The sequence below is a fragment of the Bacillus rossius genome, chromosome 1, assembly GCF_032445375.1.
Source record: "Bacillus rossius redtenbacheri isolate Brsri chromosome 1, Brsri_v3, whole genome shotgun sequence".
Taxonomy (NCBI): Eukaryota; Metazoa; Arthropoda; class Insecta; order Phasmatodea; family Bacillidae; genus Bacillus; species Bacillus rossius.
In genome coordinates this window covers 343,564,387-343,585,075 of record NC_086330.1, presented here as the reverse complement: position 1 = coordinate 343,585,075, position 20,689 = coordinate 343,564,387, and the positions used below count along the sequence as shown (strand labels likewise).

Here is a 20,689-nt window from a genome sequence, read left to right as displayed (position 1 = left end):
ACTACTGTAACAAATTAGAAACATGCAATAATTGACTACCCGTCAAGTTCTCTTTCGTCGATGTGAACTCTCAGCCCTGTTATCCTCGACGTATCTACGTCTTATAACTAGGGACAGGAAAAATTCGCGGGTTCAATGACCTCTAGGATGAACTCCATAGTTCTACGTACACTCGGTCAAATGCCACCCACTCATTGGCTGCCGTCTTGTGAGACGTCCCAACGTAGCAGACTGTGATTCGATAAAGCTTTGGTCGGGTGTTTCTCATTAGCACAGAGTCATCCAGATGAGTTGTGAGCCAATGGCAGAGGCAGCACTGAGGTATAACTATTTGTATTTTAACCTATCACGAAATGAATTCGCGAATTTTTCCGGTCTCTACTTATAACGGTACTAAAGGGAAAAAATATTATTTATAAAAATAAAGCGTCAATTTTATTTCCTTTTCACCCGAACAAATTAATTATTAATTATTTTAAGTAAATAAACCAAAAAATAAATAAATAAAATTAAGATCTACTGGATCTTCTCGTTGTATGAAAAAAATTGTAAGCATTTTAACTCGAAATTTGAATTCTGAAATGATAAATAAGACATCTAATAATACTTGGTTCAGTTTATCATCCAAGTAAACAACCAGATGACCAATGATTACGGGCAGGCATTTTTCGCGAAAAGCTCTGAATGCATGCTAGACTGCAACAAGGTATACATACCTACCCGCACCTGTGGTTTCTTCCTTGTAATCGGCAGCCGTCTGCGAGAGAAATCGTTGCCTTTTTTTTTTTGACCGAGCCACTCAGGACGCGTTTGCTTCCGCACTGAATCACTGTGATTGGTGTTGTTACACTCGATACATGTACCTGGGAGAAACCCACCCAATCACGAAACACAGACGATGCTACAGTTTTTTTTTTTTTTTTTTTTTTTTTTTTTTTTTTTTTTTTAAACTTTCATCTAGTCTCGAGATCTTCTCGCGAAATTTTCATGCCCCTACTAATGGTGAAGGTAGTTTTGCGCTATGGGCACACGAATGGGGAAGGCGTCGACCGTAGGTGTTGGTGGGGGCAGGGGGTGCGAGGGGGGGGGGAGCGCGGTAACGAGGGTCGGCAGGTCACGTGACGTCTCGGCGCGGCGACAGCCCCGCCCCTGTGTCTCCCGAGGCACGTGTGGTGGAGGCGACACCATCCGCTACCGTCTCCGCTACCGTCTCCGCTACCGTCTGCGCTACCGTCTGCGCTACCGTCTCCGCTACCGTCTCCGCTACCGTCTGCGCTACCGTCTGCGCTACCGTCTCCGCTACCGTCTCCGCTACCGTCTGCGCTACCGTCTGCGCTACCGTCTGCGCTACCGTCTGCGCTACCGTCTGCGCTACCGTCTCCGCTACCGTCTCGTCCACCCGCGGAGTGGCGCAGAGAGGTTCGCGGAGTGGCGAAGCAGCCCACGTCATATCGCAGACTGGCCGGCCAGCGGTCTTCAGATTCTCACACAAGCGCTAACCCTCGCTCTCACAAGCCATGCTGATTTTTTTTTTTTCATTTCCTCGTCGTTCCTACTGTTCAAGGACTATTTATAAAGTTTTAACACGACATCTCCCTTGCATTTGCTGCTCACCAATATTTCCAAACAGATGTTCACTAAATTAAATTTATATTATCCAGCTTCTAGTTAGTGACCGAGACACAATTAGCTAAATTTATACATATTCGTTTGACTATTAACAAATGAAAGATAACAATACAGAACCCAAATGTCGATGCTTATACAGTATGGCCATTAAAGAATGTCCCAGCTATACATTTTAATAGTATCGACTGTAAGCTTTGGTAGAGTTTTGGTTCTAGGTCACAATTCAAGAGTAAATCAAAACAGTTTTAGATGAGCGCATGTGCGCGAGATCTGCTTTGTGGTTTTCTCGCTTGCGGCGCCAACTACGCGAAATGGTGACTCGAGCGTAAAGCGTCTTGTGTTCTGCGATTTGCTAAGAGTGTATATATGTAATTTCAGCCTTCCACATTGTATCTCTTTGTACGAGAGTGGTTGAACGTTGAAGTTCCTGACCGTTGGATTGGTCGTAATGGTCGAGACGACAGAGCTCTTTTTCGCTGGCCTCCACGTTCATCTGGCAAAACGCCATGCGATTTTTTTTTTCTTTTGGGGCTTTGTAAAAGATCGTGTTTACGTTCCGCCGCTTCCTAATGATTTGCCAGAGCCGAGACAGAACTGAAGAGGGTATTGCTTCCATTGCTCCGGATGTGTGCCGTACAACTAAAGGTGCATATATTAGACATTTGTAAGAAAAACTATGTTAGTTTACCTTCAATTTGTTTATAGTCTAAATTAAACTGTTATAATATACCATTGAAACTGGGGCATTCTTTTATGGACAACCCGGGTATAACGGAACATTTGAAAAAAAATTGTCCCGTATGAAAAATTATAGCATGCAAATGGGATAACACAACGTGGGGGTGAAGCATAGCCTAAAATAATAGTAATGACTGGACAATGGCGTGGGACACAGAGCCTTAAGTTTATTTTTCTTTTGCCCCTTGGCAATTATATTTACCTACAAATTTTTAGCATGAAAATCAATGGATTATATCTTAAAGTCTGTTTTCATGAAACGTGTCCCAAACTTGACAGTTTACAAAATAAGTATGTACCAGTGGTACAAATTTCCCAAATGTCACTTGAAAAAAAAACACGCGATCTTCGTTTACGAATACTGACAATCAAATGAAGTTTTTTACACACACTGTTTGAACAAATGTGGCATAATGATACGCGCAACCCATTGGTACTTTCTTAAACTGTGATTTATTTTGATTTGCATGGTTATAGTCTGGTATTAATAGGTCAAGGGTAAATAGGAAACGGATTATTTCACATGGGTAACTTCGTCAGATGAGGTAATTTAACTATGTAGGACACGAATACTGACTTAAACAAGTCTCCGTGTGGTTTCTTCAGCTGTAAAATAATTATAAATCTACACTGTTAGCTGCAGTTTGATTTATTTATATATATATATATGTATAATGGATGAAAAATTGATTTATTATCTTTTAAAAATCCACCAGATGTTTGCCTTACGTACAATAAGGCTTCGAGCGTTTATAATTCCAAGATTGTAGCGTCATTCGAGTCGATTGGTTACCGATGTGGTTTTACTAATTGAAGTGAAGTCAGTACTTGGGATCACTGAACATCAGATTTTTTGACCCGTGAGTGTGATGACTTAGCTAGTACACAAAAAATAAAGGCACAAACGTTTCACTATCAACAATAGGACAGTAATTGTACTTGCAAAAATGTTTTAACGTTCATAAACATCCATTAGAAATATGCTTTGCAATTGCTGACTTATTTTGGATACACAAACCGTTCTCTGCTCCTTGGTTATTGCAAAACATCATATTTCATAATCTGGACTCACCAACTCTTTCCGATAACCTCACGATATATTAGTGGCCTGAAAATTATAAATTTCAACTCCAATCTTTCGACATGCAAAAGTCAAAACGTTATTCACCCACAGAGCAGGGTTCTAATAAAAATGTTCTACGAGGAGACAAGAACGCTACTAAGATTTATCTTCGACGAAGGGCGTTAGTCAGACCTTAATTTCCCGGGATATCATTCTCCGATTAAAAAAAAATTAGAAAATTAAAAACACATGATATTATAGTTTAATGTCCTTTAGTTTACTGTGGGGCATAAACTATTTCTTTAACTTAAGACACAAATATTATTAAAGACATGTTGCCTACCTAGGATTTTTCTTACAATAGGTATAACTACATAAATGAATTTTAAAAAAATGTCATGTTTTTATGCTGTACTGCCAGCTTAACTTATACTTATTATTAAATATGATTTGAGTTTGTAAGAGTTTTTAAGAAGTTAACTCGAAAAATACTGTACCGATGTCAAAACATTTTTTTTCTATTAGAGCTACATTATGCTATATGGGCATATGTTTGATTTTGTTTTAAAAAATTATGTTTTCGTAATATCGGCCTATAGCAGTATTTCCATACTAACCCCGCAAGAACACGACCAAATTGAGTGCTTTCATGGCTTGCGTAGATCAAATTGTTAGATATAGTGTGACGCCGTCACGTGGTGCTCACGTGCGTTAGAAATATGCTATCTTATACATATCATCTGTGCTATAATTTATGTCTCGCAAATGGACATCATCTTAGTTCTTAATCTATTCTTTCTGTAATTATCTTTGCCATTATACAGCGACGCAGTATTTGAAGGCCAAATACGAAAACGTATGTTGGAACCTAACATTAATCTATACATCAAGTTTACTGTGATGATTGAATGAATCTTGTTCCGTTAAAAATATTTATATAATTTGGTGCAGGATATAAATTTAAAAAGTTTGAAAAATAACCTGTAACTCTACAACTTCAATTTGAATTTGAGTTTTTTTTTGTTCAAAACCGTGATTAATTGGCCTATTAACTGATATCGGCTTGACTTTCAAGTTATGGGGCAATCTGAATAGGCCTGAAAAGTATAGTAGGTTTCTAGTTTCAGAAAAAAAAATGTGTGTAACATGCAATTGATGCATCCGCAGCAAGAAGAGCTCACCACACCCTATTTCCCGGTATCACCAAAAATTGCACGTTGAACAAAACATGGTGCAAAAAAAAGCACAGTTACGCCTCTTTCATCCTAACCGTTACGCTTTGTTTCATTGTGCTTATTTTTTTCTCCGCGCTTTGATGGAATTATTGGCTGTAAAGAAGTTTCATTTAAAAATAAATATGTGAGCGAGTTTTTCGACACTCGCCAGAGATGTGTAACATCCAAACTCGGTAACAAACAAGTTCATGTGTTCTCGTGTTACAAATATATGTATTTATAATACGAAACTCGTACACGAAACTAAATGTAGAATTCTTTCAAATAATGCCGAGCGTGATAAATATAAGAAAAGAAAATTGTTTTAAACTACATTTCTTGACGTAAATCACACGTAAAATTCGTTGCCGGAGCAGCTACGTCGACTTTTGAATGAATCCTTTTGTGGACCAAAATTTTAAACTGCAATGAAACGGCTGCGATAAAATCGAAAAAAGCATGAAAAAATTACAAAAACTCCAGCTTTGGACCTGATTTTCGACAAGGTATGTTATTGAAATACTGCCCATTTTGTTAAAGTTCATTAAAAACGTTAATATTGTAAATTTTTCCTTTGGCTTTGTGAACTTTTTTTCGCGCCATCCGCCACAGATGGCAGTACCGTAGTTATAGGAATTCACTCCTGCCAAATGTCGTATACCGAGTGCTAAAATGTTTACTCGGCCTTGCAATAGTAATTCAAAAACATTGGTCCCTCTGCAAGCTCGTTCTCTCGTACCCTCAGAGGAGATTCATCGTCCTCCGTCACTGTCCCCTTCCCCTTTCTCCCCCCCCCCCCCTCGCGGTTGACATGCCGCCGCGATTTAGAGGCCCGCGCGGGGTCAATAAACCCTGCCTCGACGCTTGCGGGCCACTCATATATCTCGGCCTCCGGGGCCGGTTGTCCTCGTAAACCAGGGCTCTTCGCGACGAAGCGAGCGATGGGTGGTTGCGCCCAGTCCCCGCGCACCGGGTGGCACTGCCCCGGAACCCCTGGCTACTCCGCGGCTAGGCCACCCGCGGCGCTCCGTCCCACTGGTGACTGCATTGTCTTCCCCCTCAACCCTTTCCTAACCGGCCAGAGCTCCAGAAGAAACCGCGCGATTTGAACACTACTCCTGTTACCAGACTGGTGTCCGTCTACGTACCCCTTGTATTTGGTTAAAACGCGTGTTTTCATAATAATATTCAAACATGGAAAAACCCAGATGAAGGTTCTTGAAAACATTGCATTACACGACATTTCTCCGACATATGAAGTTAATGGTTTCCGTTCGAATATCGTAGATGAGAAGACAAACAGCCTTGCGGTTAAAGGCGATACCGCGCTAGAAGCACCTGGTAGCATCGCACTTATCATCCCGCCTCACCAACACAAGTACCTACACCTCTGACTAGACAAGCTCTTACAGCCCTTAACTGTGTGCTCTTAAGAAAAGCTGTCGAAAAATAAACTTATATTTAAAAAAAAAACTAATAAAATCCCGCTTTTTTCGTTGGATAGACTAAAATTTTAAAAAAATAAAATTTTAATTTAATTTTTTGTCCTATAATAGCTGTAAAATTTCACGACATTTCTCATAATTATGAATACTTTCGTGACTTTTACATCTCGAAAACAACACTTACAAGTAGCCTATTAATTGTAAGATAAAATTTATAGGCCGCAATTGTGTTTTTTGCCAAATTTATCATAAATGAATTTTGTGAATGTGATTTGAGTAAACCTTAACAATTATTTATACAACCAAATTTTTTAGGCCAGGTATAAACCCAATAGCTTAAATGAAATGTATTACTTTTCTTTTAAAACTATCTCAGACAAATTGAACAGCGTATGCATGTGGTGTTGAAGACATCGGGAAACTAAGCTTTAGGTTTAGCCTTACTTGCCATATTGTATTTTTTATTTATTTATTTTTTTCTCGTTCCAAATGGTTATGAACAAAATTAAAAAATGGAGACTTTATAAGTTAAGTATTGAGCATTTACTCAGCTTTGAGGAGACAGAAAATGACAGAGACCATCAAGCCACAGTCCAATTAAAATATAAGATGAAATGTATATGGAATGTACATGGAATGCTTATACCCGCAAGAATTATTTTTAAGAAATTATGAAATGAAAATGCGTTAAGTCAATATGGCTAAGACTAGGCCTTAAATCAAAAGAGATACCCTAATAATGTGTGTAACATATACATAAAATACTTAATATGCCAGCGGTGTGTTTAAATTCACTTCATTATTAATGTTTCATTATTATTATTATTATATCAGCGAGGCAAATGTTTTGCTCTTCTAATTTTATACTTAACAATTCTTAGGGGGAAAAAATTTAACACTGACTACAATGAAATTGTTTGCAATTTCTGTTAGTTTAATAAAGATAAATCAGCTGAACTGCACCACACGCCTTGAACTCCAGTCTGTTACAGCGGGTTCTTAATTCTGGCGTTGGAAACGGTTCGCGAAGTCCAGGCTAGTGCAAGCTAACGCCGCGACGCCGATAACCTCCAGGGCTTATTTACGAGGGTTACGCCGATAAACATCAGAGAGAGGGAGATAGAGAGAGAGAACAGTAAACAACGTCGTCCAGCACGCACGTTCCTCGACAGCGTTCCAGGTGGATATGACGAAGAAAAGTGGTAAACCAGTTCAAGTGTTGAAAACAACAGTGCGCTGTATTTTTTTTTTTTTTGTGAATCGAACAGAAATATTTATGTAAAATTACAGATATTTTAACGTTTGTATATTTACATGAAAACAACTGTACCACTGCAAAATAGTGTTCGCAGTTATACTGTGTTCTTTTTCTTACCCGGGCATTTATGCTTTGTGTTGTCCCAATTCCTCCAATAGTTAAAGATATTTGTAAATCGTTTCCTGAATAACTTTCCAGTATTAACTGCGCATATTAATAAACATAGTAAGACCAAATAAAGTCCAACTATTTAATATTCAATTATATGTTCTACTGTTTAAAATAATTATGCTTAAATGACACACCAATAAAATATAAAATTATGCTCAGTTTTATATTAAAAACGTATTTCATACATGAAAAAAATAACCACAGCAATTTGTTGTACAGAGTTACAATATCTTGTAGTATTACAAACTATTTTTGTTCAACTGGTTTCCAAAGTAATCTTTTGAAAAAATACAGGAAAAAAAACTTTTTTCCTGCTAATGCCATGCATTGGTAGGCATCCTTCTACAATATACTGACATCAAAATACCAGTAGATAAAATATATGAAAACGTTTCTTTACCCATAGCTCAAAAGCACCGCCAGCGCCAGTTGATTGATGACTGCGGAGTCAGGTGAACGGTTACTTAAACATATTGTATACTAAGTACATATGTATACACAGAATGTCGCAGAACTCCAATTAAAGCCGAGAAGAGTTGATATTCAAATTGATATCCTCTCTGAAACAAAAAATTAATGTACCTATTAAGTGTAAGGTAGTTTTGAGTTAAATATATTTTTCAAGAGTTTCGAATTCCACACCTTGCACCAAATTACTAGATACCTCGACGTAATCCTAAACAATCCTAACATTAATAACAATTCAAAATAAAATTATACATGCCATAGTTTTTTGGGCGGAGAGGGGGGGGGGGGATAAGTTATGTGGCAAACTTTTATCATTCAACTATAAAATAAAATTACTGTACTATCATATGACTTAATTTATTTACATGACAAATACCATTAACACCCACTCCCTGACTTACCCCTATGTAGAATTTAGTCATTAGAACGAATAAGAACTAGGAACGATAGTCTCTCTCGTATATGTAAGTTATAGTGCATAAAAGACCGGCTCCTGGGGGCGATTGTTGGTGTATAAACAAAAAAGTGGTATCTTTTTATTATCTTCCCCTTCCCGATCGCCAGTCCTTTCAGTGAAGAGGGTGAGGGGGGTGTTTTCCCTAGGGAAGAGGGGGCCACTTTCGGCGGCGCGTCACGCGAATGTAGGGGCGTGTTCCTAAATATACTCGGAACTTGTCAAGGCCGCAAGGGGCAAAAACTTACCATAGGATGCATATCCCATGAGTGATGGATTAACGAGGACTAGCCCAAGATTCACAAAGTCAGAGATGTCCAAAAATATCCGAACATATCCGAAGTTCGCCCCTTGCTCGTGCCATCTTCATAGTCAAAATTAAAACCCACATTTTGAGACAAAATCATTGTATTTTACGATTTAAGAGTATTTTAAATGCCGCTTACATAACCTAACAAACTTTTTTTTGTGGATTTTATTTCTGTAGCCGTCCTGACCTCGATTATATTTAACTTAAGGCTCGTGCTCACAAGCTATGTTGATTTTTTAGTTTTTCTGTAATTACTTTTTTCTAAGAGCTATTTCTAAAATTGACTAGATACCTCCCTTGCATTTGTTATTCTGCCACAAATATTCACTTAGTGTGATATCATGGTTGCAAAAAAAAGGCCCGCAAATGATGATAGTTACGAATAATTGTGCGCCTGTTTACAGCCATGATAGTACACTAAGTGATACTGCTCTGTACTAATCAAATTCATTACATGTTATTCATTACATGATACGTTGATCAACTTGTTAACTTTTAACTCGTGTGAGTTTTTATGGAATCAGTAAAATATTCGTAGCAAATTTATTGCATTATTACCTGTCAAAGATAAAAAAATCGGTGAACCACCAACAGGAAGGAATAAATACATTTAGCATTAAAACTTTCATGGTTAAAAATTCAATGCTAAAGGCTAATTAATGAAAAGAAAATTTATTATGAAATTTTTTTAGAGGTTGAATTTCTCGAAAAATTGTAAGGGACGTTTTTATGAAGAAAGTTTTATCATAGCGGGGATTGGCATGACAAAACAGAGTTGGTAGAGAGCAGTGATTGTCGAGTCCATTTGTATGTATGTATGTGCGTGTGTGTGTGTAACTGGGAGTGTAGAGAATGGGTTAAGAGGATAAAGTGAGGGGGGTTAGGGGGAGGTGGGCGGGACATTTCATCGAGGATAATGAGCGGTTGAAGTTATAACATCAATACGTACTTAAAGTCACATTAGCGACGTGAAAGTAGCGTAACCCTCAACGCACCTGTCATTTTCTCAGCGACCACATGAAAAGGCAAATATGGAAGAAGGAAAAAAAGTGAACAATATAGTGAGCACACTTTCCCATGCACATGTGTAAGCGAGCTCTGACAAGCATTTCAAGTTCTTCATAAAGAATTTGCCGTGTCGTATTAAAACTCTGCTGGTAAAAAACGATATGTCGTTTTATATCATTTCAATTAGTGGCAAATTACGTTCCAAGTATTCACAGTTTCTATAGTCTCTGTCGGGTAACTTGTCAATCTGATTTTCTCACAAATATTACCTGAGGAGGGCAGTGGCGTAGCCAGGATTTGTGTACGGGGGGTGTTAAGAAGCATAACCCCCCCCCCCCCTACCCCGTATTAAAGCGGAATTTGGATTTTAAGGTGTAAAATAGTGCTATTTTAGCAGTTTTCAGTTCTTAAATTTAAATATTGTAATGGTAAAAATGTTATTAATTATAATATGAAATTTGTTTGAGTGATGAATAAGAAATTAATTAAAGATTTGGTGCTAAGGGGGGGGGGGGGGTTGAACCTCTAACCCCCCCCCCTGGCTACGCCCCTGGAGGAGGGTAATATTATAACAAATAATTTAATTTTTCATAGCCTATCAATATTGTTAAAAATGTGGGAATTTTGACATTTTAAGTATTATAAATGAACCATATTTTCGAGCATGGTTATTATCATCGTTAACTGTAATTTTTTTAATGGAATTGAAATATTCATGTAAAATTACCGATTTTGCCGGAAATCAACTGTATCTCAAAAAAAAAAAAAGTAGTGTTCGCAACAAAACTGGGTTCGGATTCTTACCCGGGCATTTATGCTTTGTGTTGTCCCAGTACCTCCAGTAGTTACAGTTATTTGTAAACCGTTCCCTGAATAGCTTTCCAGTACTAACCGCGCACATTATAAGCATAATAAAACAAAGTAAAGTTAAATTGAAAAATATTCTATTTTATTTTCTGTGGTTTAAAAATATATACTTACTTAAATGAAACAACAATTAAATATAAAATTATGCGCCGATTTTCGTAAGCAATATTCAGTATAATCTCGAAAATGTATTTCGTATATGCAAAAATTATCATAACCATATGTTGTACAAAGTTACAATATATTTCTTGATGTATTACAAACTATTGCTTGGGAACTTGTTTACAAAGAATCTTTTTGCTAAAGAACAGAAATGTTTTTTTTTTTTCTGTGAATAATGCGAGGAGTTATGTGCATGATGCAATCCAATTGTTTGGTAATTTAATGCAAAAAAAATACTTTCGGGCTTTTGCGAATATCTTTTTAGGGTTCCATATTTCTAAGGGACTTGGGTCTAATAAAGTCCGGTTATACGCCATAAATATGGCCCACTGACCACAATTTTTACCGAAATCACTAGCATCCGCATGATACCGCCGAATACATTTTAGTATCATGTGTAGCACATATTTCATCCATAGATGTGTTATTCATCTGATTTTTAAAGAAATTTCAAACCTTATTTGGCCCATTTTTAGCAGAGGTGCGTTACGTAGGTACAAAATTTCTTTAAAATATATATATTATAGCCTAATTGATTTTCCTGTCATGTCCAGATTCTGCAACTAATCTAAGGGACGTTATACAGGTGTCTATCGTTAGTTTGGTAGAATATTGGTCGTGGAACTAATAAGTGTCATTTGGCCTATGTAATTGGTATTTTTAAATAATTACTTGGTAACTACGCCAAAATCTATGCTATAATCGTTTTACGCAACAAACTTTTGTACATACATATGGACTGTTCCAAAACTCAACTTTAAACTGAAAACGGCTTAAAGGCCAATAAATGACAGTTCGGAATAAAAATAACAATTATTCGTAGTTTTCGAGTTATATGAATTTTTCCAAAATATTTTCAATTATCCTTCCTACAACCAGTTATTAAATACTATGAGTACAAATTTCCATGTTTACATTACTCTAATTTCTCCTTCGCAACCCTGAATAACCCTACTATCGATTAAGATACAATTCAAAATAAACTCAAACATGCTACACTTTTGGAGGGAAGAAATCTTTGCTCGACTTATGCGGCAAACCTTTTTATTGGTTAACTTTCACTATTCACATTCTGTAAAAAATATTTCCATGCTTACTTGGCAAGGTATTTAAAATAACAATATTATTTTTCTTGCAAACTTAATTAATTTCAATACAATTTCCGCATTTTTGTAGATATTTGCTACCAGGTACAACATTCTCAGACTTTTTTTTTAGCACTGAAGGTTGCATCTGCGACACATCAAGATATGTATCCTAAACATATAAATATGTTTTCATTTTATGAATAAAATTTAAATGGGTTGAATATTTCTTCAAAACTTTAATTTCTGTGTTTTTGTTCAAATATTATTATATTCCTTACTCTTGAGATATAGGCCTAGGTATGAATTCAAGTCACACTTATAAGACTTGAATCCGAGATTCAAATTTTAGAAAAATGTTTATTCGCTTCATCATTTGGTCAATACCTTTCATTTCATGTTGGTAAAATTAATATTTATGTACATCACTGAAACAGATGCGATTAAATTTTTAAGTGCGTGTAAGCATATATGGGCGGTTATTTTTCGTGAAGACAGACTAATGTGCGCTACATTCAGAATTCCCCGTGGGAATGGTTGCATAGAGTCTTGCTTGTGCTACATACACGGCTTATGACGTAAAGTATGTCAGTGGCGTGGCAACAGATTGCTCGCTTTATACTGCCGAGACAGCCAGATGAAGGGATTTCATTGGCCAAGCTTCACAGGCGCGTTAGCATAGAAACGAGAGTCCATAAGTGGTTACTGGAGGCGGTCGATAGATGCACCAGCAATACGCATGGATGCAGTTGAACGCATTTATGCAAGAGGATGCAGTCCCACCGAGCACGTAAAAATTTAGGACTCGAGGACTTTTCTTGCAGTTATTTTAATAGCAATTTTAATTTTGGTAGGTATTTCATTTTTACCGTACATTTTTTATTACCACAATGAAAACCAAACCTACTAAATATTTTATGGGATAACAAGACACAAAAAGACTACTCTGTTACTAATAAGACATTTTGTAGACACTACGAAATTGTTTTTTTGATAACATACAATATTTGGCCGAGTATTGGAAAAAATAACTGTTTTTTTGTGCATGTTATGAATTACAGAAATAAAAACCATAGCAAATTTGGTATCTTGTTAGATCGTGTATCGCTGTACGTCAATGTTATATCATTATTAAACTTGAAGTTTAGAACTAAGTAACTTCCCTTAAAAGGTAGGTAAAATACCACTCACAAAAGCATTAGAAAAATACTTAAAAACTTACAAAACTTGATATAGTCATTATATGGCGTGCTAAAAATAACTGAGCTAGAACCACATTTAAATATTAATGACACAAATAGATACCTTCGGAGCTAACGGCAAGCACGCAAGTCGCTACAAAAACCGTTCTGGTTTATTGCGTTACGTTACGAGGAAATATAAGTTGTCTCTTTATCGTAACACTGCTAAATCATAAAATGAAAAAAAAACTCAGTCCTCACAAGACTGAAGTAACCAGTCTACTTCTCAGGGTGTATTTGAATGTCGTGAATTACAACTGATCAGTGGATTTCTAAACCCTGATGATGCCCGCTGCGATGCATGACAAAACGTCGTTGCAATCTACCACTTTGACAAACCTCAACCTTGCATGCAACTTTTTTTTAATATATAGAATGTTCAAAATAACGGTTGATTTCTGAGTATAAGTAAATTTTTTGTTGACTAGGGCTCGTATATTTTTGTATCATCACCTAACGTATCTTTATTAACCAACGAATTCCGAAGCGCTCGTGTACGTGCGGGTTCTCAGACGAATCGCATTAGATAAAAAAAAAGTTTAAATTGAACCTCAACGTCTCGTTGCTAAATCCACGTGTGATTGTTTGCATCTTTCAATCTTCCACTACCGCCGCTTGCAGCGACTTAAGACGGCGGCCTGTATTTTGCGTTGGGCAGTGGTCTTACGTGGTCCCGTCGCCCCGTACGGCTCGTGTTGTACGGCCCGTGTATCGTGACTCGTCGCGAATTCGACGAGTCTCCAAATGGTAATAGTTCTTTACTGCGTATCCAGTTGTATTATAACATTAAAAAATTAAAATAAAGAAAGGAATTGGATGTATTGCAATGCAAAGCTGTAGAATTACAAAAAAAAAAAAAAGTATCCAATATTGAAAATATGTATAAAGGTTTGCGGTACATTATTACCGGGAGCAATTTTTTTCCGTGTAACGTATCCAATTGTATTTAAACGTAAAATATGACAATTAAGTAGTCAGTTGAATGTGTTTGTGATGCAAAACTGTACTATGACCAAACTAATTTTTTTTTTTTCAAAATTTGTTCTATAAAACTTTGACTTTACTTTAGAGAACTTTTAAATCAGATAAAATTTACGACATAGAGCATTAAAATGTAGGTATTAGTAGGTTCACTGTACTGTTCACTGAAAAATATGTATATAAATATTTACGTGAGCTTTGAATCCAAATCAATTTTTTTGATCAAATAAAATGCACGCTGTGAGAAATAGTTAGGAAATTTACTGCACATGAATGTTTTTGGGCTAAATGAGAATTATGAACGGTAAAGATATTTTCCATGAATTCACGTTATCTGTCCTATATTTGTTTAGAAAAAATTAAACTCATAGGAAATATGCGTTATGTGAATGGTTGATTTTCCATACTGTATATTAAGTTAATAAGTTCCTTGATATGTTTAGGGAATTTCGCCAAATTTTTATGTAAATTTCAAAGGTAAACGTGGAAATAGAACATCCCTGTAGGTTTCATTAACGGGCAAAACCAAGAGTGACAGAAACGGAGAAGGTTTTTGAAAAACTAAATAATTATTTCAACTCCGTACTAAATATTAAAAATAAAGCATTCGTTTAAAGCGATTTTAGAGTGCAGTCACTGAAATTAAGTAAATCAATGGCCTTCCTTTCGGAAACCTTGCGGTTGAACAGCGAAACTCGCTGCACAATTAGTATAAACCACTAATAAACCAGTGAATATACTGACTGAAATGTTGTGTAGAAATCCACTTAACTATTCAAATTGAAATTTTTTTAAATCTGTAATCTGATTTCACTGATTCTAAACAGTTTCAAATACTTCAAAATATAAGAAGAACTATTTTTGTGACAAACCTTTTGTATTTCCAGAAAAATAATTTTTGTAATGACCAGGTAACGTTTTTATTTGTAAGTATGAAATATTTTCTATCACAAAGAAACCCCTTTCTTTACAATTCCAATTATTTTTTTAAAATAAACGTTAGATATTTGGCAGGGTGAATACTTATAAATTAATTTGTGAATGTCACAGAATTTTGTGACCATGTGTAAGGTCACGAGATGCTTCAGATGTTTATACACTAAACACAGTTGAGGTAAAGCTAAATAGTAGATATAATTAACCTTACCCAAGGCTTAGCGTGGGAAAAACAAAACATGTGTCGTTAACAACGAGTCAAAGATAAGGTAATGCTGTGTGCTGCCAAAACGGTGAACATTCAGAGCAACCATAAACTGAGTAGAGGGTCGAGTGGACTATCTTCGTGTCAACATAACCAAACAAACTCAGAGGTACCAACTGGAAATGCCGAGAGCTTAGCGAGAAGAATAAAAGTGGAACTATCGTCTATATATAGATTTTTTGGACTGTAATGGCAGAATAGTTAAGTATATGCTGGAAGGATTTAGTTGATCCTCCGATGTTCTGAATTCCCAGAAGATTTGGGGGATAAAGGAGGAAAGTGGGGAAGGATTTGTGAGTATGTATACTCGGGTTTTGTGAAGATAGCATACACTCAGGGAGTGATGCAGTGAGAGGGAGAGCATCTACAAATGGGCTGGTGATGAGAGCTAAGTATGGCAATGGTATGTAGTAAATGGCCATGTTGTATGTTGAATGTTGCCGCGAAACTTCGGTGCATCTTCAAGCAGAAAAATTTTCCCTTTAGTTCTCACAGTTCTTCATATACTGTTTTCATTTAGTCTTGTTCCTTTCCTTTTGTGTGTCCTTTTTGTGCACATATGTGAGTAAATGATGCTCCCTTTATTTTTTTGCGCTCTTGATGGATTTTCTTGTTTGGTGTAAATTCATTGGCCGTATTTGTTTCAGATGAATATACCTGAGCTTTCTGCACACAACCTTTAATTTCTGTTTCTGTACAAATTTCGATCTCAGTTTGTGTTCAAAACTATGTGATACATAATGTGTTGATTTTTCAAAAGTTCTTTTTTTATGATAAAAGAAACTATAACACCTATGTAGCTGAATTGGATTTATATTAATATGTTTGTCATATAAATGCTAATTTTTGTATAAAAATATATTATAAATAACTTTTGTTTGTTTTTCGATGTCCTGCCCTACCTGTCAACATTAGTGGCATTTGTTACTATAACCCCGCTTTCATGTGTTTGTATGCAGGCAGGCAGGCACATTTTGGGAAAGCAAGCTTTTACTTTGAAAGTAAACAGAGTGGAGCTCTGTGGATGGAGTGGGACCGGCCTGTGTGAACAGGTGTGGTCAGCATTATGCTGGAATGTCGTCGTTCGCCTGAAATTCGAATTACGCGCTAAACGAATAACGGTTGTCGTACCATGGGCCGGGTTATTAAAGATGGTTTCCTGATGTGTTCCTCACGTGTACCAAAGCACCACCATGCTGGGCCACGGATGAAATTCTACATATTTTGATAAATCATCAGACGAATCACGTTCGTGAAATCCACGCAGCACAGTGAAACATCTACCCGTATGGTCTCGCCATATTGAAAATACAATTTTAGTATAAGTAACCTAGGAGGTTGTAATCTGTAGTATTTGAACATTGTTGTATTTTTTTTAATGGAACAGAAATATTTAATTATGTGTACAAAAAAAATTTTCGCAGTAAAACAGGGTTTGGATTCTTACCCGGGCATTTATGCTTTGTGTTGTCCCAGTACCTCCAATAGTTAAATATATTTGTAAACCGATCCCTGAATAGCTTTCCGGTATTAACTGAGAAATTAATAACCATTAACCAACAAAATAATATAAAATCGTCAAATATTCGAGTTATTTTTCCATGGTTTGAAAAATTTATGCTTGAGTGATAGCCTATATGATTTTAAATATAAAATGACGCGCCAATTTTTGTGAGAAATAGGCATTCGGTATTATTTCGAATAACGTATTTCATATAGGGAAGCAAAAATAACCATAGCCATGTGTTTTACAAGTTTACAATATACTTATTGTAGTATTGCAAATTATTTATTGGCAACTGGTTTCCAAAGGAATTTTTTTTTTGGTGCAGGGTGTTACGTGGGCTGGAAGGGGTGGGGAAATTAATACAATAAAGTTTAGAAATGACGATGAATCCTCAGAAATAAACTTCATCAGCTATTAAACGATTATCAATGAAATAACTCTTTCCTTATTGCTTGAAACACGTCCGAGTTTTCCTGTACAGGCTCACAGTAAAAAATATGTTGTGTTGACAAAAAAAATCGTTCAATGTTCTCAGTAGCCCTATATGTTTTACTGCAGCTTAAATTGCAGGAAATTTTAATTCAATCACACGCTGTTAGTTGGGAGTAGATGCGGTTATTATATTTTAAAATATTTATTTTCGAAGCGCTTAACTAACTCTCAGCCACTCATGACCAAAAATGCAGTTTGCTGAATGGCCAGACATCATCACCGTATTGTTAGCATGAATCATGTAACGTACATACATGCGCTTAATTCGGCCCGGTTATATATATATATATATATATATATATATATATATATATATATATATATATATCCTACTGACCACCATTTTGTTAGTAAAAATATACTCTCATCCACGTGGAACATGTACAGATTAGTATTGGGTGTGTAGAGGCATCCATAAATGTGTTCGTTAAATCCCCTGGGCCAAATTGTATTTCAGATGTCACGTGAGAAATAATGTGCACAGGTGCCTCTTAGCCAATAAGTTATGAATAAGAAAGTATTTTTGGGAATAAAAACAAATTACTGCTACTAAGACTGTAACCTGTAACTAATTTAACTAACTCAAAACAATTTAAGATGGCACAAAATAATACCGAAGAGTTGTAGGCCTACCTTCTTATACGTGGAATCCCTTTTAACACAAAAGCGAGTGTTTGACGAACCGTCTGGTAGGAATATATATGGACTTAAAACATGATGTTGTAGTTTTTCGTGAACAGATACAGCTATCGCCCTCCTGTGGAAGGTAGATGGTTTCTGCGAAGAGATTATTCCTCCACTTATTGATCACTTCAGTACCAAGAAGACTGTGGACAGTTACATGAACATCACATGGCACATTCGCAATAGGTTTTAGTTTCTGAAATAATAAGGCAGCTGAAAATTTTAAAAAATAAACGGAATGTTCGGTCAGCCAATAGTTTATAGGCCCCGTCATCCATTACTTTCGCATGGACGAAATTTATTTACGTTTATACGAGGAATTGCTGTTCTTCGTGGAAGCATGCAGCAAGACTGTGGGCAAACATCAACACGTGGACCAATAAGTGATGGATGTACGTGACTGGAATGGTAAGTGAAGAATACCACTTTTAAGAAAAAAACAAGCCATGTCAATTATTAACCTTCTGCTTATGGTAAATTTCACATTAATATAAATCTTTCCAAGGTTAAAACTTACTGGAAAGATACCGCTTATTCATGCAAAATACCTTTACGCAATTTCTTAATACTACCGTATTAAGTATAGTAAATTTTCGAAATATTTATTTTCAGCGCACGTATACATATGTGTATAGATAGGTATTTGTCACAATTCTATAAAATTCTGGTGATTATTTCTGCATTAAGGATTACTTGCTCTCAGTTTTCATGTCACCATAATCGTCCACAGTGTAAAACTTAGTTAATACACAAAGGGAATCACTAGGAAATGTTATTATACCACATAGCTTGAATGTCTCCCCTCATTGGTGAAGTTTTCAGGATTCTTGTTTGTTTCCTCAACGTTGCAGCGAATACATTTGAAATTTAAATGAATATATGTAGAATGGTCCAAACACCCAAACCACGCATGCCAGAATCTTTTCTGCCCAGAGTAACTCTTCTCCTGTACCATCTTCTTTTGCCCTGTACTTAACGTCATATTGCACCCGTGCATGATTGATACCAGGGTTTCCTTGTGTCTATGCAGGTTTTACCTGGGCCCAAACTACATAGTTACAGTCTAGAGTTCAGTATAGGGGAGTTAGTCATGGCATCATACGCTGCCATGGCTGGCCAATCCCCAATTAAAGCACACGAGGCATGCTATTCTTCTTGCATGGTTGAAACCCTGCATGGTAAGACGTGTAGGCTTCAACCTGAGACGCACTAAGAGTCTTCCCTGTCCCGGACTCCTAAACATATTACTCTTTAGCTTTAAGTTGGATTAGGAAAAAAGTAAACAAGTTAAGAAAGCAGGTGAACCGGTAAAAATAATCAGCTTTTACACAGAAGAACACTGGGAAGCTATTTAATCGAGTCTGTGGGTTCGTAACAGAGATACCCGTGCAAAAAATGTGTTATAACCTATTCTCACTGCATCGCGTAGGGAAAGAAAAAAAACTGGGTTACATAAAAGATCCAGCTCAAGCAGGAATTTCATTGTTTGCTATGCCTCAGCTAGAGCCGGCATGAACGACACGGGAAATGACCATCTTAGATGACTCGCGACTAATCACAGGGCCCGACGTATGAACGCCAACTGGCGCGAAAGAAGAACATTTCTTTTTTGGGATGGAAGTCACCCGAGTGTATTTCGAGATCACAATTTTTTAGTCATTAAAATCTTTTCTTCCCGGCGATAGATATTTTCGACTACCTACTGCAGCTGTTATCATATTAAACCAGGCTCTTTAAAAGTGCAAAACCACGCCGTTAGAATTATGTTTTCTTAAAGTTACGAAAATTTTCTGGTTTTGGACATTCTTCAGGGACCCCATAAATTGTTTTAAAAATAAGTTCCTAAATTTACAGATATTTTTTTCTAAAAATTAACTCATAATATTGTTTTGTGGTTTCTATTTAAAAAAAAAAGTTTTGTTTTTGCGATTAGACACGTTCACAGTGTACTTTACAGGCTATAAAAGTTAAGAAAAACTATTATTAAAGTGTACTAAAAAATATTACCATTTGTCGATATAATCAACACTCTTAGGCACAAAATATTAAAAATATATTTATAAAATTTATTAGCCAAATATTAGCACTTTTTGTGATATCTAGGTCTGTTATCGGTAGCCTGAGCCTGGAACCAATAGATTATTTATAATCATATTACTATATGACGTCACGTTCTTAATTAATGATAAAAAGTGTCGAATTAAAAAAGGCCTCTTTTACATGTCTACATTAAAAATATCCTGTTAGCTGTTACTTACAAATAAATAAAATATATGTTCAGCACGTGCTCAAAAAGGTCATCTTAAAGTGTAGCCAAACAATTAAAATAGAAGCATTAGAAAAAAGTTACCTATCTACTTTAAAATTTATTTTATAAATGCGTTACTGAAAACAGCTTTGCTACATTTCACTTCAAATTAAATTTTTAGGTAATAATTGGTGGGTATACCTTATACCTACTTACCTCACACTCGCATATCCCGTTTGCTTAGAGTCAGCCTGATTTGTATGTAGGAACAAGATATGAAAATTACTCAATCCGCCTGGTAATGATGGGGTTCCGCGCAGATGTCACTTAGCGCGAGTGTCACCCCGCGCAAATGGCACTGACTCTTCACGCTAGCGTCACTCTGCGCAAATGTCCTTCCGCGCAAATATCACTCCGCGCAAATGTCACTCCGCGCAAATGTCACTCCACGCAAGTGTCACTT

At 36.3% G+C, this 20,689-nt stretch overlaps 1 protein-coding gene across 1 annotated transcript in view; it reads right to left on the bottom strand.

Annotated features, from left to right (window-relative positions):
* Window positions 1–1,114: 1,114 nt before the first annotated feature.
* The window catches only part of LOC134528259 (uncharacterized), a 72,409-nt gene continuing 52,834 nt past the window's right edge, over window positions 1,115–20,689 (bottom strand). Inside the window, exon 4 of the mRNA XM_063361720.1 lies at window positions 1,115–1,458. Coding sequence (XP_063217790.1) covers window positions 1,115–1,458 — 344 coding nt within the window. The remainder of the gene's footprint in view (window positions 1,459–20,689) is intronic.